Below are 23755 nucleotides of genomic sequence, written 5' to 3' on the forward strand. Positions count from 1 at the left end.
GTGGAGTGGCCGGTCTTGAAGCCCGATTGGTTGGGGTCAAGCAGGTTGTTCTGAGAGAGAAAGTTAGACAGTTGGTTAGATACAGCACGTTCAATTGTTTTAGAAAATACTACTGTAAAACTAGTGTTAGCCTAATACAATTTAACTCTGTCTCCAGTTTCAAATTCCTGGCTGTCCACATCTCTCTGGTCCCTCATCTTCCTGAAGAGAGCCTGCGGAGGGCTCCCCAACCAGACTGTTTGTCCCCCACCTCTTTGCTCCTGCACCAACAGGTACAGAAACTGCACTACCACACATACAACTACAAAACTAAACCCAGACCACAAATCTAGTCACTTCATATTTACATGTCTCACTACATATAATTATGTATTTACTTACAGTGTATGTACAGTGAAGGGATTGTTTTTGGATCCCCTGCTAATTTTGTATTATGGAATGTTTATTTGAACAGTGAGAGACAAAATATAAACAAAAAAATCCAGAAAAACGCATGTCAACATTTTTTTTAAATTGATTTGCATTTTAAGGAGTGAAATAAGTATTTGACCCCTTTGCAAAACCTAACTTAGTACTTAGTGCAACGTTCAAATCAGCAGGGAATCAAAAATGTTTCCCTCACTGTATATTGGTATGCATACCGTCTGTGTAATACTAAATATACCTGTGTAAATGCAATTCTGGTTCGATGCTACTCATTTTTTTGTTGTCTTAGTACCTGAAGGCTGAAGTACATGAAGTTCAATCTGAATTACACATGTATTTTATGTTTCAGTATTTTATTAATGGAGGAAGCTAATATATTACTCACTTGTCCATGACATGCCATTGTTGTACTAAATCTATGAAAATGATCTAGTATTAGAATACAAATAATTAACATAATATCTAGAATTGGCTGCAAATTTTAATTCGTATCTCTCCTTCTGTTACTTCTCTCTTTGCAGCGAGGAAGGCTTTCAGAGGAAATGCACTGTCCGCTCCCACCGGGAGTCAACACCTCTGACTTCCCAAGCGCCACCACTACCAACTACGCCAACGAAAAGCTAGCTCTTCGCTGACGCGGGTGGCCTATTATATACTTGACGACTGAGTTTCACCACACACCGGCTACATTAGATCACGGCAAAAGCAGACCTGCATAGAATCTTCTCACTAGCATTTTTATGGACAGGTCTTTGAGCTGCAGTCTCTGTACGAAAATGTGTATCAATACAGTTATTATTGTTATTCTGCAATTGCTGTAGTTGTGTATTCTTTTCCAAAATGTTAGTTAGGTTCATTCAGGAGAACTGTGATATCCTGTGATTATTTGTCTTTGTAAATGATTCGCCTTTTCATCATATTTACCTCTTAAATTATTGGAGCTCAAATTTGCATTGTGTTGGCCTGACGTTGTCATACTCATAATTGACCGTTCCCCAGGCCACGCCCCCTTAGTTATTGTTGCTAGGTCCGACACAATTTCCGGAACTGTCAACCCAAAGCCATGGCGAGTACGGGGATAAGCGCTACAGCTGCCAGTGTGAGTGAGGATTTTTTGAGTGATACCTTTGCGATATCTTCCAGATCCAGGCAGAAGGAACTGCAATATGCAGTGAAAGGATATATTCAAAATATTAAAATGAGCAACAAAGGGGAAACAACAAAAATCGAAATCGAAGCCAAAGCAAAGCATACAGGTCTCAAGTAGCCTTGTCTGGCCAGGCACTTGAACAGCACTTGAACAGGGTTGGGATACTCAGGAATAGGTCGCCCACTCACAAAATTCTACGAAGATCAAAATAAAATAAGTTTATAATGGCTTTAATGGATTGACGTTTTGTTCAACATTGATACAGTATTTTAAGCTCTAGCAACTTGCTGGCGTTCGTTGGCTAGCTCAGCTTGCAATTTTACAGACATTAACATTCTGATTTTAACATTAACTAATTTGTTGGAGTCACTAGTTCTGCACTAGTAGTGGTAATAATACTAGTTTCCATAACTGTTTGGGAATTGGGATGTTCTCTCAACTAACATCTTAGATATCGTTCGCTAGCAGCTTAACGCTAGCTTGCTACCTTGGAGCAGACATGCTATATGTTTGGTGATGTTCTCTAAATTAAGTTGGGAGTGGGGTCTCCCACACTGTTCTATCCACCGCCGGCACTTTCCCTCTTGAGTCTTCGGCTTTGTAAATGGAAAAAATACCACACCTCCCTCTAAACTTTTTGGATATCTAGTGTCAGATCGACACGTCCCATAGGCACACCGTTTAACCATGTTGCTTCTGAGTCAAAGCTTGACGGACCTTCTTCTCTTAGTAGCGGTTGCTAAGGTACAATTGGACGAGGGCCGTTCTAGGGAGGAGTTTCGGGAACGGTCAATTCTAGTCAGAATACGAGTCTGATAACTCTCCGTTGGGCTGTGACTCTGGGGCGTGTTTCAACCGATCTCGTAAAACAAATGCCTCTTCACTCAATTGGATAGACCTACAACCAATCAGAGCAATGTAATATGTTGTTTGTTGAAAACGAATTTGTCATTTGTCCATCATCGTATAAAGCCTGCCCTGACAATTTCATTGGTCCGAACAGCTCCTGTTCAGACATCGTTTTTCCCCAAACGTTCCCCCCCAGACCCAACTTCCCGGAGGTATAACGTGGTCCCGGTTCTTGGGACACCACCGGATAGAAAATCAGGAAATGACGTACTCGAATGAAGAGAGTTCGTGTAACTTCGGTTCTTTATCAGGAAATGACGTTCCCATATGAAGAGAGTTCGTGTAACTTCGGCTCTTTAAATCGATTTTCATTGGTTTGAGCGTTTCCATGGCATTCAGAAATACAACCGCGCAAATCGAAATATTTCTGAAATGCAGGAGCCGGCATCAAACAAAACAGGTACTTTAAGTAGCAACTTTTGTCAAAATATGTGTATTTTATTACTAGAATTTGGTCGCTTTTGAAGTCAGAAGTTGTTTGCAAAGTAATTTGTTTGCGAGTTTTTAATTAATGACTGATAAGGCCGTCAGAGTTCTCCTTGATGCTAGCTAACGTTGTTAGTTATTGGGTTGATGCTAACGTTGTTAGTCACTTTTTTGCATTCAGATACATGTAGGAACATCTATCTGTATTACATGCTTAGACATATCCAATGTTTATCAGTGTTTATTATGACCAGACCATCCTCAAATCTCAAAGCAGAACAGCTATTTATCAGCCTGCCTTTCCCTGAGTGTGCTTTCTGCCTACCAACCAGTACCCAGTAGGGGTACTAGTAACCCCTACCTCCTGCTCTGCATCCAGCGCTGGGCCCAGCCTCCTGCTCTACATCCAGCGCTGGTCCCAGCCTCCTATCCCTACCCCCTGCTCTGTATCCAGCACTGGTCCAGCCTCCTAGCCCTACCCCCTGCTCTGCATCCAGCGCTGGGCCCAGCCTCCTGCTCTGTATCCAGCACTGGTCCAGCCTCCTAGCCCTACCCCCTGCTCTGCATCCAGCGCTGGGCCCAGCCTCCTGCTCTACATCCAGCGCTGGTCCCAGCCTCCTGCTCTGTATCCAGCACTGGTCCAGCCTCCTAGCCCTACCCCCTGCTTTGCATCATGCGGTGGTTCCAACCCCCTTGCTCTGTATCCAGCGCTGGTCCCAGCCTCGTAGCCCTACCCCCTGCTCTGTATCCAGCGCTGGTCCCAGCCTTCTACCCCTACCCCCTGCTCTGTATCCAGCACTGGTCCCACCCTCCTGCCCCTACCCCCTGCTCTGTATCCAGCACTGGTCCCACCCTCCTGCCCCTACCCCCTGCTCTGTATCCAGCACTGGTCCCACCCTCCTGCTCTGCATCCAGTGCTGGTCCCAGCTTCCTACCCCCTGCTTTGCATCATGCGGTGGTCCCAACCCCCTTGCTCTGTATCCAGCGCTGGGCCCAGCTTCTTACTCTGCATCCAGCACTGGTCCCACCCTCCTGCTCTTCATCCAGCGCTGGTCCCAGCCTCCTACCCCTACCCCTAGGCCTTAGTGGCCTCTGGCCACTAACCCCTGCACTGCACCCAGCCACTAACCTCATTATATGTTGTTATTATTATCGTGAAATGTTTGTGTATGTTTGTGTAAGTAACTGATTATTGTTTGTTTTGTATTTAAGGACCATCTAAAAAAAGACGGGCCTTCGAGGCCCTAAGTCAGGATCTCCCTGGGCAAGTTTCCAACGTCAAGTATGATGTTAAACGTATCCCTGGACTACTGAGACGTAAATCTGTAAATACCAATCTTTTGTTAGTTTAGTAATGTTTTACAGTTTTACTTCAGAAAGAAGGATCGCTTATCCACGTTGTCCTATTTGTGTTGCTTTAAGGACCACAAGAAGAAATCCGTGAATACCGGTGTTGGTGTTGATGCGGGCGTTGGTGTTGATGCGGGCGTTGATGCTGGTGCTAGTATTGGTGCTGGTATAGATGCTGGTGCTGGTGTTGATGCTGGTGTTGGTGCTGGTATAGATGCTGGTGCTGGTGTTGGTGTCGATGCTGGTATATATGCTGGTGTTGGTGCTGATTCTGGTGCTGGTATAGATGCTGGTGCTGGTGCTGGTGCTGGTGTTGATGCCAATTCCACCATTCATGAGAACAGGGTAAGACAGTTATTTGTGAAAATATTGACAATTTCATAGGATTCAATGTTTACCTTTTGGCCAGTGGATAATTGTGAATTAAAGATTCGGTATCTCTGTTTACCTACCTGTAGAGGATTGAAGCATATCTATGTATTCCATCCCAGGTACCACTGTCTAGCGATCTAGACAAATACATCTGCCTTCTGTTGGAAACAGAAAACGTTATGTTGGTAGATGAGGAGGGTAAAGTGTTCATCATCAACACATTCAACCATTCCACCAAGCGTCTTAATGTGAGTCATTTTTTTTGCCCACTTTATACTTTATAATCTATTTGACGGCAAGTGTCTTTGAATGTCTGTGATGAAGCATGTGATTATATTCTTATCTTTTCTTGAATTGGCAGAATGATGATTTTGCCATAATCACTAGAAGAGCCATGCAGTTTCCAGAGGGCTGCAGGTGGATATATATGTGTTCATGCAATGACCACCATGCCAGGCACATCTTGGCACTGTCTACACACGTGGACACATCCTTTGATGGTATTACGTTTATATTGTACTTAATATGTTAATGAATGTCCAGTATGTAAACTCCCCTTTTACAAATATATCTGTTATCTCGACCATGACAGAGTTGGCCTGGGTGGACTGTCTCCACATCAAGGCATTTAATGGGGTTTTGCCCAGTATTGAGGATGTCCCGGATAGTCCCAGTGAAATGGGTAATTATTCACTTCTCTACTCCATGCCTCTAAAATATAGCCAAAGCATCACAACATTTTGTTTAAACAGCTGCGTTATTTGGACCAATGTTGTTACGGAGGCAACAGTGGTTGTTTACTGTACTATTTATTTTCTTCTCAGAGCACAGTTATGCTACTAATGGAACAACAGAGGTAATGGTGACAGTAATTGGTAATAGTCGTGCCATACAGTAGGTAACTTCATGTCACCAATTGTTCTTTCTCACTGTAGAACAGCAATGTCAAACGTATTCCGTTTGCCGGCAGTTACTTTGTTGTTGAAAAAGATGGATATGCAATCATCAAAGTGAGTGCTGGCGCAATGAGGTGTCAGACGTGCCGTTTGCACCAGAGGAACTGCTGCCACGTGCAAATCCTGCAGGACATCCTCAACGATGAAGCACACCTTTTATCGTTAGGGATTAAGGAGGCAATGAAAGAGGGGTCTCTATACCCTGACACTGTGAAAGAGGCTGTTTCCACAGAACCAGTCCTCTTTCACATTCCTTTACCAGATAGGGTATGTGTTTGTTGACCATGTAGTTTTGTAAAAGGTCTAGGTATTTTTCCCCTCTGTATATGATCCGATTCTGACTCAATTTCTGTTCCAGGTTCGTTATGGGACTGCTGTTCCTAATCTTCACAAAGAGAAGGATGGAGTGTTCCTCCTGTATCCCACCCCCAAGGAACAATGTGACTGTGGCAGGCCATTATCATTGACCCCTCAGAAAGATACACATTTGTACACCAGATGCCATGTGTACAAAGTGAAAGGTATTCACTGAGAATTTTCTAGAACTATTAAGATTTTCCAAAGGTTTATTTCTGACATGATGATTGGTTTTGTACATGGAATGCAATTACAATGTGTTTGTTTTTTCCAAAGGCCACCAACTCACATGCACAATGTGTCCCAAAACTCATAACTATGATGGTGGATGTGATTTCATTCTAAACATGGGCACATACATGGTGCACCATGAAGTCCTCAGGGACTATGTTTATCATTTCCTAAATTCAAGGCAAGTTAACTAAATATGATATGTAATTATGTGTAGAAACACAGATTATTATCAAACCTTTGGTGCTCAACATGTTTGTTCTTTATCTGTTACAGCACAACAATGTACAACTTCTTAGAAGTGTACAACACTCATCTGCGAGATGCAGGGACACAGGACTCTCTCCAGATGTCCTACCGCAAGTTGAGGGATGCAGTCATAGCCTTTTTGCAGCTTCTGTCTGCAGACTTTAGCTGGGGATTCAAATGTCCCATCTGCCAAGATAACTTCAAGTTAGTTCTGTAACAAAGTTGCAAATGGTCTGGATATACAGCCATGAAAATAATTAAGAGACCACTTAACATTGATTGTGGACTTTGGAGTGGTCTTTAAATTTTTTCCATGGCTGAATATCACAACAATGTTTGGAGCTTGTAATTAAGTATGTGATGCATGTGTACATTGTCTCAATAGTGAGGTTGTTATGGATGGCACCTCTTTGGGGTATCAGCAGCGGTATGGCCTCAAAGAAAGGCTTGTTCCTGGCCAAACTGTAATGAACAGTGGAAGATAAGTCTGTGATTTTCTTGTTTTAATCATTGTGTGTCTCAGTGTGTGTGCACGCCAATGTTACCTCTATAATTTTTACATTTAAATGATTAAGGCCTTATGTTATTATGACCTTTCTAAATTTGTTTCTCCTTCATTCAATTTACCAGTCACAGAACGCGAACTTTGATTCCTGAGCCAGACCTCCGTAAGCTGCTGCAGCGCTACAGTGCAGACGGGCTCCTCCCTGGAGAACACAGGGAAATGATGTCACAGAGTGCCAAAAGCGCCCCATTCCTCCTGCCCCTTTTGCAGAAGTTGGCCCTGACTTCACCCACACACGCAAGTGAGCCCTACCGCCCTCTCTTAACACAAGTCAGCAAGAACTCCCCTGCCTGTGCTCTGCTACATCCCAGTAGAGAACTCGGGGAGTTGATGTCAGAGATGGAGGGATTGAAGTACAGCCAGATCGAGCGGCAACCAGCACTTTTAGGGAAACTTGCCAAGGAATGCCCTTTGTTTTTTAGCTTGGTTGGGATGGAAGGGACTTTTCCTCAGGAGGTGGTACCCATCTTTCAGTGCCTCTATAAAAAGGCACTGGAAACAGTGTCCACACCTCCGGTCTCGACACCCCTAACTTCCCCAGAGGATCCTGGGCATTACTTCCCAAATCTGCCTCCTGTGAGAGACAGAGGCTTGTACACTACAGACAAGTGTAAAAAAGAGGCCAGTGACTGTAGGAAGACAGCAGGCAGACACCCTAACCTGATCCCTGGCATATTCACCCTGTTCTGCACACATGGTGAGGTTACTTTACTTGAACATTGACATTACACTATTGAAATTAATGAATACTGCTGGTAAGGTTATTGAGGTTTTGTTTTACTGTTTTGTTACACAATGGAATGTTTTTTGTACTTCAGGTGTTTGTCTTGGGTTTTCAATAATGGAGCAAGTGGAGTCGGTGAACGTGCCGTTTACCATACTCCGGACACGTTTTCGACAATGTAAGTTCAGGTTTTGCTTAGCATTGGTGTGACTAATTATCTGTGAATTTGTTGTCCGTAATCATCTGTGTGCACCCCATTTAGGCCCCAAGACAGTCATATATGACAACGCCTGTCAGCTGCAAACCTACTGCTTGCGGAGGGACCCAGGTTTTTTTAGAGAGACTTGGTTTCTTGTGGATCGTTTGCACTGGCGCAACCACTCAGGTGATTTGCAGTGCTTTTTATTCCGGGTACTTGCCTTTTTATATTGCAAATGCGAGTCAATGAAACTGTTGTGTTTTTTAATTATTTAAGGGTGTAACATTGGATACAATCTGGACAGCTATCCTCAGTTCCAGAAAATAAATTCTCAGGTGGCAGAGCAGAATAACTCGCTCTTGAAGAAGATGAAAGGACAACTGTCCTACATGAACAGGGAGAACTTCATCAGGCATCTGATGCTCTTCCTGTGGCACAGATCATGCAAAGTCATTACGAAACTTTGAGGTAAACATGTATTATGCAACGTGTGTGTGGAGATGAAGACTGCAAGCATGCGCCCATTCAGACTACAATTCAATGATATATAGTTTTATACTTTTATCTTTTTATTAATTTGTTATCTACTTTTATTATCTATCCCTTCTTCACTTTAAAGGTATGTAATGACTTGGAGCAATACACCCAAGACCATCAACCAAAAGATATCGGCAGCCAACTCAACCACAATATGTCAAAAGTCATTTTTCCATCTGTATTGTTTATTTTCCCATTTTAAGTGTTTGTTTAATCAACTTGTTTCATTGGCCCTGTTACATAAACAAATTAAACAAATGTATCTGTGTTTCCTATAAACCCCCCTATCAATCTGGAAGGATATATCATTTTAAAATCCTTTCCCATATTATAAGCCAATAATCTTTATGGCGTTCAAATACAGATAGCCTATGCATAAGTACACCTTGCACACATATGTATAGGCTTAGAAATAGGTGAGACATGGATGCATTTCATTAAAGACAATCACGTAGGCCTATTAGATTTGAGCGTTTATTGATACCATGACATGGAAATGGTTTGACTTTGGCAGAATGCATGATCTAAGGCAGTGGTTTTCAACAGGGGGGCGCGGAGAGATCATTACGGCGGCGCCATTGGTTTACTTTACAAGAAAAGAATACAATAATATTTTATGTAGGCTACTCGGTGTTCTTCATGAAAATACATTTAAGTTGCCATGGAGGAGCAGTTAGTCAAATTAAAGAGTGACACCAGATTGCGACACCTCTTTAGCTCTTGCTCTGCCTTCGTTTTGGTTGAGTGTGATTACTGAATATCCTCAGTTGACTGATGCCGCCTTGACACATGATGTGGAAGACTTGGGGGGGCTTTAGTTCCAAAACGTTGAGAACCCCTGATCTAAGGGAATGACTCCTCGATGCTACCATGCATACACGACATATGAGGCAGGGAGCAATATCCCCCTGATGGATATAACATACAAACAGCAAGGGGGAGAAGGGGATGGTGCAGGGCGGCAGCAGCACTGATCATACAACAATCGGGGTGAGTGTGCGTATCTGCGCGTCCTTTTAAGGCCGTCTTATCGGTTGTGGCACAGGTGTAATGATGAGCGGGTGACGCACGCTACCCGATTGCCACAGAAAGGTTCGCTGCAGTGACAGTGGTATCGAACTTTATGTCAATGTGTTTTTGTGGATTGACTAGTAATTACATCCATAATCCGAGATTACAGCACTCATAGCCTATATTCAAATGATTGAATGAATCTATTTTGTGTCATCATGTTATCATCACAGATATGAATTGTTATATCGTATTGTAATATTCTACTGACACTGACAGATTTCCTCCTGCAAATGTGTCTAATACCCACACTCAAGCATGCCATTTTGGCCAAAAATTAGGGTTAGGGTTAAGAGTTCCTTTCAAGGTGCAGATTCATGTCTTTGTACAGTAAAAAACAGGGGTTAGTTAAACTCTCTCTTTCAATATCAAACCCCTAGCCCGAATTGGGACTCAATAGCGCCACCTAGAAGTGGTATTGTTTTTAACTGAAAACCTGCTTTGTAGTCACATATAAGCTCTTATCTTTTTGAAATTCAGATAGAAGATCCATTATCACACCCTTAATGCATTTGGTTGGAAACACATGATAAATATTAACAGAAATTGAGTTTTTAAAGATAATATAATACAATGTACGTAGAAGTTGCATTGGTGAGTGTTGACTAGAAGTGTGACATTTATTGGTGTCTAATTAACCTAAACATTCCTTTACAAGTCCGATTTGATGAGGATATGGAAAAATATAGCTTTAAAAAAAAGAACTACAAGTCCCATCATGCCCGCAATACAATTGCATTGTGAATACCCCGTATTTGTAGTCCAATTAAGGTCCGGTAACTCACTTTGGGTAGTTCTCAATTGCAATGGTGTTTTGATCGAGATTAAAGGTTGTATTTTTATTGGCTCTGCTGCAAATGTAATTTAGGGTTTATTTGGGTTAATTTTATGTGTACAGATTAACAATTTGGATCTGATGTGTCTGTGATGTAGCTACCTATGAGGATGTTTAGCATTTTATTTTGTCTGATGTCTCATATTGTCTCATATGTTATACTGTATGTACTTGTTCTCGAATGAGATCGCGTATACAAGCGGCCGAAATGAGTTTTCTCCGCAGGGTGTCCGGGCTTTCCCATAGAGATAGGGTGAGAAGCTCAATCATCTGGGAAGAGAGTAGAACCGCTTCTCCTCCGCGTCGAGAGGAACCAGTTGAGGTGGCTCGGGCATCTGATGAGGATGCCTACTGGACGCCTTCCTGGTGAGGTGTTCTGGGCATGTCCAACTGGGAAGAGGCCCCGGGGAAGACCCAGGACACGCTGGAGGGACTATGTCCCTGGCTGGCCTGGGAACGCCTCGGGACAAGCGGCAAATGACGGACGGACTTGTTCTTGTATCTATTATTTAAATTTGACATGCCTTGCCATGTATTAGTTTGTAGAGTATCATTAATGCAGGAATTCTTCTAAATAAAGTTCATAAAAATAAAGACATTTGTCTACATTACACTGATAACACTGTGGGCCTCATTCGCAGACGTAGCGTTATTAGCGCCATGGCCAACCCGCAGATTGTGCACGCTGTGAAACTTTAGTTTACGTCGTATTTACGAAACTTGCAGGTCATCAGGTAATCAACGCCTTTCTCCACCCACTTTACCGTACATTGCGAGCATTTAAAAGCGCAATTGAATGGGCGTCCTTCTCTCTTTCTATCATGGATCAGCCACCAAAGTCAAAACAGCATGACTGTTTGACATGATCCTGATGCCAATATTTGTAATGTAGCGAGGAGTTTAACAACTGCTGGAATGGAATGTGAACACTGAGTCGGAGATTCGATGTATTCTTCCAGTATCTGTGCTATTGTGTGGCTGCTTAATCTGTAACGTGTAATGATTTCGTGTTCACTCAACTCAAAAAGTGTGATCCTTGTGGCAAAAATCATTTGGCCTATATATGTCTTCGTCTTGCTCGGGTTACGGCTGCCATTTCACCAGGAGGCATTTGCGCATCCTGGTTTACGCTTGCTTTTAAAAGGCGGATAATTTTCAACGCAAAATAGAAGCGCACTTTCACAGGCGGTTTTTGTACATACCGCCGAATACACAATTAGGCGCACTTTGCGCATCCCCTCCCATATCTTTATGGGAAACTCCCACTTTTCCCTGACCCTATATGCATGACACGGACAAGCGCAATTTGCCATTTTCAGTTCCCGCGACAGGCAGTCTGCGTTTTTACCTCATTGCTGCATGTTTGTACATACCTCGCCTTGCTTTTATACGCAAATTGCGAAACAAATACGCCTGAAGTGGGCGCAAAAGCGTTAGGCCCTGTGTATCGTAACGAATGGAATGACCCTGTCCAATCCAATTACTAGATTGGAACTAAGTGTCAATAACTGTTGTATTAACTAGGCTACTCAAAAACCAAAGACTAAGTATGAGTCAAGTTCATTTTATACAATATTTATTCACATTTATTTACATGTTAATTTACAGTGGCTGCACTCCCTCAGAGCTATTTGGATAGCTGGCAACCTCCATTTCTACATTGTCAACCTGAAAAAACCCACACAAATAGTGTAAAAACACTGCAGGGGCTTGCAACCCTGCTTCATAATGTTAAAGCCTGTACACCGATGTATCTATAGGAATGCTAGAACCTAAATTACAGTTAACCTTTAACTTCAGGTTTGTACAATGAGCTGTGTGTGTGTGATATAATATGTGGTTCAAGACTCAAAGTGGGGGTAAGATAAAAAAAGTACTTTTCTGAGGGCAGGTATGATGCGTTAGTGTTTGGGCGCAGGTGGAGTGAATTTAGGGTACAAAGGTGTATTTTTTCACGAGAGATGAGTGTCTTAACTCTCAATGGCTTACTGATGAAATTGAGCATAGATACACAAATATTTTGGTAATTGAATACTAACATCTGGAGTCAAGCCGTACAAATTGTTGTATGTGGAGATGATTTTTCGTAGTATGGATGCTGTAAACATGCCCCTGTTTTCCCCTAGAAATGTGGGGGGAAAAAGTAGTAAGTCATGAGTGATATGGGGAGTACATGATGCTGGACATTGGATTTGTAGTTAGCTTGAAGCAGCAAAACCTCAGTTGTGATCTACACACACACCACTGTTTGGAGAGGAAAAGGGCAAGTCCTCTGGCCACCACGGTGGCGGGCAACCGGCCATGTAAGGACCTCCATGGATATTGTTTTCTTTGGCTAACAAAAAGTCAAATGAATTTGAATTATTTATATCATCACACACAACAGTTAAGTTTAATCAGGTATCGGGTACATACACAAATTTAAAATTTAAATAATAATAGTAGGAAATCACCATGTTGTCTGACAAGCTGCCCCACAAGGCAGCGCAAGAAACTTATTTCAATATCTGGGTTAATATAAACCCTTTCCTTGTTGATGGAACGTCCACCTGAGATACAAAATACAACAAATACCTCACATTATTAAAACAGATGACCTGTTGCATTCTAGTAGGCCCATTGTCTGTTTATCTATTCTTTGGTCTCATAAATTAATATTTACCAGCCACACGTATCCTTTTCGAATTCCTGAACACCATAACCAGTTCACTCTTCCTTTCACAGGTCCAAAATGATTTCAGGCACTCAGCACCTAATGAAATAATTTGGGATTATTTAGCAGGTTTTGCATATATTCAAACATACCTTATATCACCTTTTATGAAACCTTCTACATATTGTTAGTACAATAAGCATATACAACATGTGCAAAAGTAAAAATGCATTATAATGCAGCTGTGTCAGGATACAAAAAAAAACCATGAGGTTACACTCTGACATATACAGTGAGGGAAAAAATGATTTGATCCCCTGCTGATTTTGTACGTTTTGCCACAATGCTAACCATTTTTTAACAATTTTGACATTCGTTTTTCTTGATGTTTTTGTTATTCTGTCTATCGCTGTTCAAATACATGTAAAATATACCATAACAATTTTTGACTAATTACAGACTCATTTCTTTGTCAGTGGGCAAATGTACAAAATCAGCAGGGGATCAAATCTCTCACTGTATTATTGATCATATGATAAATTATTAGAACATTTTTTAATACCTAAACTATAGTAACAAAACTGTAAAGCGATCAAATTACGGCCAAATAAATGTAATGCCCTTTGTGTTGATAAGTGAAGCTGAAAACACTGAAACTGCTTATATTCTCCAGCATCACAGGTATTTAACACCCAGTCAATGAATTGCTTATGCTCAGAACAACACTTCAATAAACTCCTCAAAAAAAGTTCTGAAACGTTATTTCGGTCGATTATTCCTACCCTTCAATTAAAACCAATTGGTATTGTATTTCATATCGTTGGAACGCTGTACGTGCCAGAGTGACCAACGCAAACATGTTGGCTGACTTGCGACAAATCCTGCTGGAGGGATGGGATGCCATCCCACAGTAGTGTGTGACCATGCTGGTGACCAGCATGAGGAGGAGGTGCCAAGCTGTTGTGGCTGCATATGGATCTTCCACACGCTACTGAGGTCCCTGGCAGTGTCAAATGAATAAAGTGTAATAAAATTGCCAATATGTGTTGTTTTTTTCCTTTATTATTCCTGTGGGAGAGTGCAATCATCCAATCCACCAAGCAACTCAAAATGAGAGTGAATACCAACAGAAGAATATTGCAGGGGATTTTGGCAAAGAAAATTGGTCCGCTACCCACACGGTTAGCTGTGTTGCTCATTCCACAAATGCACGATCCTTACAAGTTGTAACTAATTGGTAAGGTGACTAATCAGGCTTTCTAACAATTTAAAATACAATACCAATTGGTATTATTGAAGGGGAGGAATAATCGACCAAAATGGTTTTTGAGGAGTTTATATGGAACATTGCAGTATGAACATCTGCAAAAGAACAATAACATTTCACATGAAGGCAATTACTGTTTAGTAACAAGGGCATGTACTTTCGTACAGTAACATAATATTGGAGTAAAACAGTAGTAAGGCCATGTTCCCTTTCATGTAAATTGTTTCTTATTTTCTACCAAAATACCTGAATGCCTCCATATGGGTTCAATTCCCTTAGAGGGGAAATTAACCCAAGTGGCATTCACCAGAGGTGAATGCCCGAAACGCTCCTCACTCTCCCTACACCATGCATTTATCTGTTCAGAAAATCATTAGATAATTTGTATCGCTTTAAGAGGCTCATTCTACCTTTTCTATATGGACGAATATCATTTTTATGGTTCACCTCATGCATACAAGTGTTAGTGTCCATGAATAAGTGAGATACTGATACACTGCATAGACAAACACAAAAGATACATAGTATTACCTTCTTTTCAATGGACAGCCAACGTGTGAGATGGAACCTGCGTTCCTTCTGCCTCTCGTTTCTAGGACGAAACTTTGGCTGCTTCTTGGGGACAGAGAAGGATTTGTGCAGCATTAGAGATATTATGACATACTTAATGGGTACATGGTGAGGGGATACATCGATATTAAGCTGCTTATGCTTTATAGGCCAGAAGCATACTTACGTAATAAAGATACAAAATAATATAACTTATAAATACTAACATCAGTTAAATTTAATTTGTACAATCATCATTTAGTATACCTGCTGCCCTGACGCAAGAACATCCTCCTGACACTCTTCTGGACTCAGATCACCCTCCTGGGTTGCCTGATCCTCAAGATCCTGGACTGAGAGGGAAATATGAAAGTTTCAAGAGTAACTAAGCACAATATTTCAATCAGGCATCAACATTTATTGAAACCAGCATGACATTCAACATAAAATGCTTAAAAGCGGGAGGGGAAGGTAGGGATCAGTGCTGGATGCAGAGCAGGAGGTAGGGGTAGGAGGCTGGGACCAGCGCTGGATCTAGAGCAGGAGGGTGGGACCAGCACTGGATGCAGAGCAGGACGCTGGGACCAGCGCTGTTAGGGGTAGGAGGCTGGGCCCAATGCTGGATACAGAGCAAGGGGGTTGGGACCACCGCATGATGCAAAGCAGGGGGTAGGAAGCTGGACCAGCACAGGATGCAGAGCAGGAGGGTGGGACCAGTGCTGGATACAGAGCAGGGGGTAGGGCTATGAGGCTGGGACCAGCGCTGGATACAGAGCAAGGGGGTTGGGACCACCGCATGATGCAAAGCAGGGGGTAGGAAGCTGGACCAGCACAGGATGCAGAGCAGGAGGGTGGGACCAGTGCTGGATACAGAGCAGGGGGTAGGGCTATGAGGCTGGGACCAGCGCTGGATACAGAGCAAGGGGGTTGGGACCACCGCATGATGCAAAGCAGGGGGTAGGAAGCTGGACCAGCACAGGATGCAGAGCAGGAGGGTGGGACCAGTGCTGGATACAGAGCAGGGGGTAGGGCTACGAGGCTGGGACCAGCGCTGGATACAGAGCAAGGGGGTTGGGACCACCGCATGATGCAAAGCAGGGGGTAGGAAGCTGGGACCAGCACTGGATGTAGAGCAGGAGGCTGGGCCCAGCGCTGGATGCAGAGCAGGGGGTAGGGCTAGGAGGCTGGACCAGTGCTGGATACAGAGCAGGGGGTAGGGATAGGAGGCTGGGACCAGCGCTGGATACAGAGCAGGAGGCTGGGACCAGCGCTGGATGTAGAGCAGGAGGCTGGGCCCAGCGCTGGATGCAGAGCAGGAGGTAGGGGTTACTAGTACCCCTACTGGGTACTGGTTGGTAGGCAGAAAGCACACTCAGGGTACCAGGGGTTGTGGACCTGAAAGGCAGGCTGATAAATAGCTGTTCTGCTTTGAGATTTGAGGATGGTCTGGTCATAATAAACACTGATAAACATTGGATATGTCTAAGCATGTAATACAGATAGATGTTCCTACATGTATCTGAATGCAAAAAAGTGACTAACAACGTTAGCATCAACCCAATAACTAACAACGTTAGCTAGCATCAAGGAGAACTCTGACGGCCTTATCAGTCATTAATTAAAAACTCGCAAACAAATTACTTTGCAAACAACTTCTGACTTCAAAAGCGACCAAATTCTAGTAATAAAATACACATATTTTGACAAAAGTTGCTACTTAAAGTACCTGTTTTGTTTGATGCCGGCTCCTGCATTTCAGAAATATTTCGATTTGCGCGGTTGTATTTCTGAATGCCATGGAAACGCTCAAACCAATGAAAATCGATTTAAAGAGCCGAAGTTACACGAACTCTCTTCATATGGGAACGTCATTTCCTGATAAAGAACCGAAGTTACACGAACTCTCTTCATTCGAGTACGTCATTTCCTGATTTTCTATCCGGTGGTGTCCCAAGAACCGGGACCACGTTATACCTCACTTCCCGACCACATTTTTTTGTAGGCGGGGATAAGTTGGGCTGGCAGTCAGGCTAGCATTGTGTATGATTTATATAACTTTGTCTGCTATACAAATAATGTTAGCTTATTAATGTCACACATCACCAATTGATTGCTTTTGTAATTTTTTGAGTAAAGAATGGAAATTATGCCAAGTTCATTTTAGTGTTTTAGCTAGTAGCCCAAATTGTTTCTGTAGATAAAAAAATGATTGACTACTATGACATAACCCAGGTAGCCAGCCGAATCGGGCCGATTGCGGTTAAGTGCCGGCGCACTCGGCTGTGTTCTGGCATCGAATCGCCTACATTGAGCCGGCTCAGGCCTAGGCCTAGGTTGCCAAATTTGGCTAGGTTTTGGTTGTGCGGACATGGGCCGATTGCGGCCGAGAATTGGCATATTTCCATTATGGAGTTATCTGGATCAGTATATTAATAACATTTGAGTGTTGGGAGTTGTGGGTTGGGCTTGTTCTGTATTTCAATAAAACAAATTAAGGATATTTTTTGTGTGTATCGTATTCTTGATATGCCAGTATTTATAGTTTGTATTAACATTTGTATCATACTTGCACACAATTTGAAAAACAACTCCATTTGAATTGGCCGCGGGAATATAGGCTACTCGCGCACCCATCCAGCGCCTGTGTGTGAGAGGCGCTCATCTACTCGCGCACCCATCCAGCGCCTGTGTGTGAGAGGCGCTCACATTTTCAACTGCCATTCTGTTAACGGTCATTAGAGGGAGCAGTTTGTTGTCAGGTAAGGCCATTTAAATAGAGAAATACACTATATGATACTTTTCAGGATATTTAATATTAAAATAATAAGGTGTTGCTAAGTCTAGCTTACGTTAGACAATGTTTATGATACGTAGCTTACTAGTAATAGTAACCTAGCTAGCCTAGTCTAATGACGTGTTGCAGCTAGCTACAATGTGTCAGGTTTGGATGGACTCTTGATACAGTATACTAGTAGCTTACCAACATCCTCTAATAGAGAGATATCAATAGTTGTATTCATTATACAGCTTGAAACGTTATTACTTTGCTTCATTTTTGAGATGCAGCTTAGTTTTTAGTCGATCGACCTATGTCTAACATGATGTAGAAGCGGGTGAAAACTTGATAGCCACTTGTACACTTTAACAAAACGTTCAAAACTCATTCAAGTAAGCGGATCGTCCGTTTACTTGAGTGAGTATTGACGAAAGCAGCGGATGAAAACAATCACATCTGTATTCGTTGTATAATGTGTTGGTAGCCATAATGGCCTCTGACTTGAGTTATGGTTACAAAACTGCTCGAGAACGTCCTCTCGAGCAGGAGACTCGCGCTCAAGTCAGAGGCGCCCACTTTATGTTCACATCAGAGTAGCCTATGGAAGATTATTCCTGTCAAAATTCAAATGATAAATGACATTTTCAAATTATAAATGAAATGCTTAAACGTGTTACTAATTGTCTATGTGTTTAACGCCTAGGCCCAACACAATTGACCACAGAACCAGCCACAGGAATCGGAGGGAGCAGTCGTTTTTGTTGTAAGTCAACAGAAGTAGAAAAATATCAGCTCATTTAGCAATATTTTATTCGATTTTGGTTAATCCATTTATTTTCTTCACGTGTTTAACCCCTAGGCCCAACGCAATTGGCAAAGGAACCTTGTAGGCTACTGTAAGTTCATCATTTTTATGTTTTTCAATTTTGCCCAAGACTTGTGCTGTGAAGTTCATCTGCACAGCTGGACTTCTTAGTTGTCACAAAATTAATCTCCTTTACCATCTGTAGTCTACCCTTTGGCCATAATGACTGAGCGTTATTCTGAATACGTCAAGTCATCAAATCTGCGAAGAAAGTCAACAGCCACAGTCAAGAAACGTTTAGAATCATACTTTAAAGATAATCTTACATCTGTAGATGAAGTTAATGATCCTGTTGAAAGTGTTTATCCTGATTGTGTTGAACAAGTTGCTGAGTGTGATGAAGTGGAAAATGATGATCATAGTGGTCAGGGTTTGGAGGAGATGGTCACTGAGTGCACAGCAGAGGCCTATCCTGAGCCAGTGGGTTACTGTGAAAATGTAGTTGAGAGCGATGATGAAATTCAACAGCCAACTCTAATTTCTAGCTTGATAAACTGGGCTGTGGAGTACAGTATCACTTTAGTTGCATTGACTGCCTTGTTGTCAGTGTTAAGGCATCACCACCCATCACTACCTAAGGATGCAAAGACACTCCTCCATACAAATAGAAATTACCTAATCAAACAAGTTGCAGGTGGTGCATACTTTTACTTTGGGATTGTAAATGCTCTGTCACATTTCTTGAAAAATAGTTGGTTGAAAATTCCAGATCAGCACACAATCAAACTACAATTAAATTTTGATGGGCTGCCTCTTTACAAGAGTTCATGTATCCAGTTGTGGCCAATTTTGGGGTTTGTGCAAGGATTAAAAAAACCTTGCTCGATTGCTTTGTTTGGTGGCAAATCAAAACCTCTTTCTCTGGGAGAATACTTGAGAGATCTAGTGACAGAGATACAAATCTTAGCAGCTGGCTTTACGTTTAAAGGAAAAACACTGTTTTTAAAAATAACATCAGTGATGTGTGATGCTCCTGCACGAGCAAACATAAAAGCAATAAAATATCACACTGGATATGCAGGCTGTGATAAGTACACATTACATGGGGTTCATGTAGATGGTAGAATGACTTTTCCAGACAGCACAAGCCCTGTTAGAACTGATGAAAGTTTCAGACTTCAGATGGATGAGGAACATCACAGAGACATCTCCCCTCTTACTGAAACTGGAATTGGAATGGTTTCTATGTTTCCCCATGATTACATGCACCTTGTCTGCCTTGGAGTCACAAGGAAGCTCCTAGAGCTGTGGGCAGGAAGCAATGGCCGTCTTAAGTGCCGCCATCAAAAAAAGTGAGTCAGTTGTCAGAAACACTTTTGTCATTCAAATGTCACATGCCTACAGAATTTGCCAGAAAGCCCAGATCTGTTGAAGAGAGACATAGATGGAAGGCAACTGAATATAGACAATTTTTATTGTATACTGGGCCGGTTGCATTAGTTGATGTTGTTAGCGCACCAGTTTACAACAACTTCATGCTGCTCTATGTTGCCATATCCATATTGGCACGTCCAAAACTGTGTGTGGAGTTCTGCGATTTTGCAAAAACTTTGCTTGTATCTTTTGTACAACACTTTGGACAGCTTTATGGCAGGGAGAATCTTGTGTACAATGTGCACGGCCTTATTCATCTCAGTGATGACGTTAAAGAACATGGCCAGTGTTTGGACAACATTTCTGGGTTTCCCTTTGAGAACTACCTTGGTCAAATAAAGAAAATTATTCGCAGCCCTCAGTTTCCAGTTGCGCAAGTTGTAAGGCGAATGTCAGAGTTTGAAAATGCAGATTGTAATGCAGATACACCAAATGAAACTGAACTCAGAAAGCCACACAGTGAGGGTCCACTGCCATTACACATCACATGTCCAGTCCTGCAGTACAAAGAAATACATCTTTCACACCTTTGTGTCAAGGTGTTCACAGGAGATAACTGTATATGTTATAATGGTATGATAGGCATAGTCCAGAATATCATTGTGGTTGATGGGGATCCATATTTGGTGTATAATGAGTTTAATAATTGTTCAAGTTTCTTTGACTACCCAATAAATTCATGCCAGTTGGGAGTGTTCCTTCTCAAAGACTTGTCTCAGGGACTAAAATGCATTAGGATGGATGAGACTGTGACCAAGTATGTACTACTTCCAATCAGGAACACATTTGTAGGCATGCCATTGCTCCATTTGTCATAAATGGGAGCTGAGTGTTGTGTTTTATTGGGGCTGAGTATAAAACCTGAATTATTTTTGTGCTGAACAAAATGTCTAGCATAGAGTATCCAAAGATGTTGTACATAAAGTTAGCATAGGTAAAAGTTTATACCTTTTCTGAAACTTTTCTACAATCATATATGTAAGTTTTTTTTAAATCATTTGGCATGTAAAAAACACATTTGTGTTAACTGTTGAATGTTCTTTGCACCTGCATTTTACCAATGAAAATAAATTGTTATACCATGGACTAGGTCGGGGGTGGGCAATTATTATTTACAAGGGGCAACATGAGAAACCTGAAATATGTTGGAGGGCTGCATCAACAATAACTTGAACTTAATTCTCCTATTCATTTTCTCCCATTGTAAAAAGCAGTAAAGTTTATATTTTGATTAGCAGCTACTGGTTATCAGAAGAATAAGGATATTTTGTAAATATTTATATAAATATATGAAATTGTGGTGTAGGTCAAAAAGGAAAAGACTATAGAAGTAATACACATTTTTTTGAGTGAAAGAAATTCAGTGGCCTTGAACGAGTGCATCAAAATCTGGCTGAATGTCTGAGGTGGATATGCGAGGGACAGCTGACAGGTGATCATCAGGATCTGCAGCTTAACTAGCAAACCATCAGCGGCCCGCGCACACTGAATCAGTCAAGTTCAAATTGTAATCTTTCAACACAGCGACCTGTTCTCCACAAACTAAGACTACAGCTTTGCCTTTGACTTCAGTAAACAGATACTTAGAAGTAATTATCATTTACTTGATCCTCAAATACGTTTAGCTGGGGTAGGACCTGTAGACTAATTCATTTTCTGTTCATAGACAATGTACCATATTGTAGACTTTCTGGACACGGGAGACACAGAAGTTGTTCCAGCCTCTTGGGTTGCTAATGGAAGAAGCTACTGGCCTCCCTACAAAGCCAGGGAGCGATGCAACAGGGCCATAATGGGAGCAGACCCACCTGAAGAATCGTGGGCAAACCATAACATCAGGATCCGGGCAACTAAAAGTATAATTTAATTCATTATGATTAAAGTGTTAGCAACCACAATTGGCATTAGATTTATTTAAGAATTGCATTAATTGAATTTAATTAATTGTTTCCATTTTAATGCAGATACATTTAGTGAAGCACGGCTGCTGCTACCAAGGGCACTGCTGACATCAGATCTTCAAACTGAAGATGAGGAGGACCAACGTCCATCTTATAAGAGAAGGAAGAGAAGGTAAGACAGAGTTTGCTCTCTTCATAATTATAAATGAGGTTGAAAACAATGCAGATCATCCCTAAAACCCAACTTATTTTGTTCAATAGAGGCACAAACAGAATTTGGGAGTCAGAGAGCGAAGATGAGCAACCCAGAGGGGTAAACACCAGGGCACCTTTAAGTTTACCCCCAGCACCAATTATTGCTCCTCCAACTCCCTCCAGACCAAACTTGAACATGGCAACCCCTGACCGGCCCAGGGTAAACAACCAGCCCACCCGACCAGCCATTGCTACAAGTGTCCCCAGACCAAACTTGAGCATGGCAACCCCTGACCGGCCCAGGGTAAACAACCAGCCCATGTGTGATCGTAAGTGTTAAACAGCAATTATTACAAATAAAACGTATTCATTTCTGAAAAAGGTTGTATGGGGCTTAATTTGTAATGGGCTTAATTTGTATTTGAATATACTATTTAAAACATGTCTGACTGCTTGTGTGTCTTAACCTGTTGCCCTTAGTATATGCCCAGGTATTAACTTGGTAGGTGTTTTTGTTTTATTTTTCAGCAATTCTCCGTGACATTTTGACGACTATGGAGACGATCAAGCATCAACAGCAAATGATTTTGCTACAGTTGCAAACAACTCGTCAACCAATGGAGGTGCCAGATGTTTCTGGCTTTCCATTAACATCACTGGATGAACTAATCAAGCTCGAGGAGAGCATTGCTTCACAGGTGGAATACAAACGAAAATTGGTAGGTGAATGTTCATGTATTTGTTGAATTGCTGAGACTTTTGACCTATGGTGCTTTTTAATGAAAAAAATAAAGATATGTGATATTATAGATTCAGCGCCTATAAGAATGATCATAAGCTAATAGGGGCAATTCTTTTCATCTTTCAGGTCACCTATTTTGGGCTGGCGGGGGGGTTGACAATAAAGGAGACAGTTTGGAGAATAATGGCCAAACTAATGAAAAATCAACTGGCTAAGAAAATTAACTGGCGAGGGGTAAATGACAAGTATGGCTTTGAGCCACTTGCCATTAAAGATGTTGTCCTCAGTAAGTTTTATTTTAGTATTATAAGGTAGAAATAAGAAACAGTATAAAGTAGTAGTATGCCTAGTATGCTTATTCACTTTCCTGTCTTGTGAACGGCCTTAACCTGCCTGTTCCATTACGTTTTTTTGTTTATTTCTTAAGAATCTGTGCGATGCAATGCAAGTACTGCATCTGCATCCGATGGAGATGTAGAAAAGTTTATTAAAAGGTGGCTGCAGCTTGCATCGGACTGAGATGGAGGAAGACGAGAGCAGGCAATGAGACAAGCTAATTCTTAGTAAGATGTGTTCCAAATGTTCAAATCTGTCTATATATACCGTGATTGTGTGTGTATATTATTTCTATATATCCTTCTAGCATCTGTATGTATATATATATATATATATATATATATCTGACTGTAAGCAACCATGTTTATCTGCCCCTTCCCTCCTTTCCTTTTCTCTCTCTATATTCATCTTATAGGGTACATCTCAAGCTTCAAAGGGGCATGCTTGAGGAGGCTGCGGTCATTACACACACATACACAAACTGTATTTATTCAAATAAATTGTTAAAAATTGATAAGCATGGTGTAATTTTTGCTACTGAAAAGTAGAACATTATGGGGTTAGGTATGGGGTAATGTAGGAGGGATTGCCACAATATCATCATAATTTGTGTTAACTCTAAATATCGAGTTTTAGTGTTACAATGAAAAAAATATTTTGTGCTCTGTGTCTAGGCCCTAAGTGTCTATGTATTTTTCTTTTTTTAAAGCTAGTATTGCATTGGTTAAAGGAAGAGCCCG

General features: G+C 41.7%; 3 protein-coding genes across 7 annotated transcripts; 2 read left to right on the forward strand and 1 right to left on the reverse strand.

Annotated features, from left to right (window-relative positions):
* Positions 1–2738: 2738 nt before the first annotated feature.
* Positions 2739–8709, forward strand: LOC146253714 (uncharacterized). The gene is made up of 17 exons (XM_084678436.1): positions 2739–2885; positions 4124–4236; positions 4334–4606; positions 4753–4881; positions 4995–5133; positions 5226–5315; positions 5458–5489; positions 5569–5856; positions 5948–6110; positions 6223–6358; positions 6454–6630; positions 6812–6907; positions 7054–7688; positions 7810–7893; positions 7978–8100; positions 8191–8382; positions 8534–8709. Exons 1-16 carry the CDS (start codon positions 2858–2860, stop codon positions 8379–8381), a joined length of 2697 nt encoding a protein of 898 aa, XP_084534562.1. The 5' UTR covers positions 2739–2857; the 3' UTR covers position 8382; positions 8534–8709.
* Positions 8710–11911: 3202 nt separating this feature from the next.
* On the reverse strand, positions 11912–16799 carry LOC146253715 (uncharacterized). 2 transcript variants are annotated; one of them, XM_084678811.1, is made up of 9 exons: positions 16553–16799; positions 15094–15179; positions 14809–14889; positions 14524–14635; positions 13020–13109; positions 12811–12906; positions 12600–12692; positions 12397–12479; positions 11912–12025 (listed from the first exon to the last, which is right to left on the reverse strand). In XM_084678811.1, exons 1-9 carry the CDS (start codon positions 16578–16580, stop codon positions 11960–11962), a joined length of 735 nt encoding a protein of 244 aa, XP_084534937.1. In that variant the 5' UTR covers positions 16581–16799; the 3' UTR covers positions 11912–11959. The 2 variants fall into 2 exon arrangements, with proteins under 2 accessions (XP_084534937.1, XP_084534936.1); XM_084678810.1 differs by having other exon boundaries at positions 14809–14892; positions 16553–16797.
* A 686-nt stretch (positions 16800–17485) lies between these two features.
* LOC146253716 (uncharacterized) lies at positions 17486–23525 on the forward strand. Of its 4 annotated transcripts, none has more exons than XM_084676591.1 (10): positions 17486–17585; positions 18306–18365; positions 18462–18498; positions 21508–21697; positions 21806–21914; positions 22004–22266; positions 22466–22656; positions 22806–22965; positions 23107–23242; positions 23431–23525. In XM_084676591.1, exons 4-9 carry the CDS (start codon positions 21511–21513, stop codon positions 23196–23198), a joined length of 1002 nt encoding a protein of 333 aa, XP_084532717.1. In that variant the 5' UTR covers positions 17486–17585; positions 18306–18365; positions 18462–18498; positions 21508–21510; the 3' UTR covers positions 23199–23242; positions 23431–23525. The 4 variants fall into 4 exon arrangements, with proteins under 4 accessions (XP_084532717.1, XP_084532716.1, XP_084532718.1 ...); XM_084676593.1 differs by having other exon boundaries at positions 17489–17585; positions 21527–21697; XM_084676590.1 differs by having other exon boundaries at positions 18462–21697.
* Positions 23526–23755: the final 230 nt, after the last annotated feature.

This window comes from Hypomesus nipponensis, chromosome 17, assembly GCF_054491055.1.
Source record: "Hypomesus nipponensis isolate SF chromosome 17, ASM5449105v1, whole genome shotgun sequence".
Lineage (NCBI taxonomy): Eukaryota > Metazoa > Chordata > Actinopteri > Osmeriformes > Osmeridae > Hypomesus > Hypomesus nipponensis.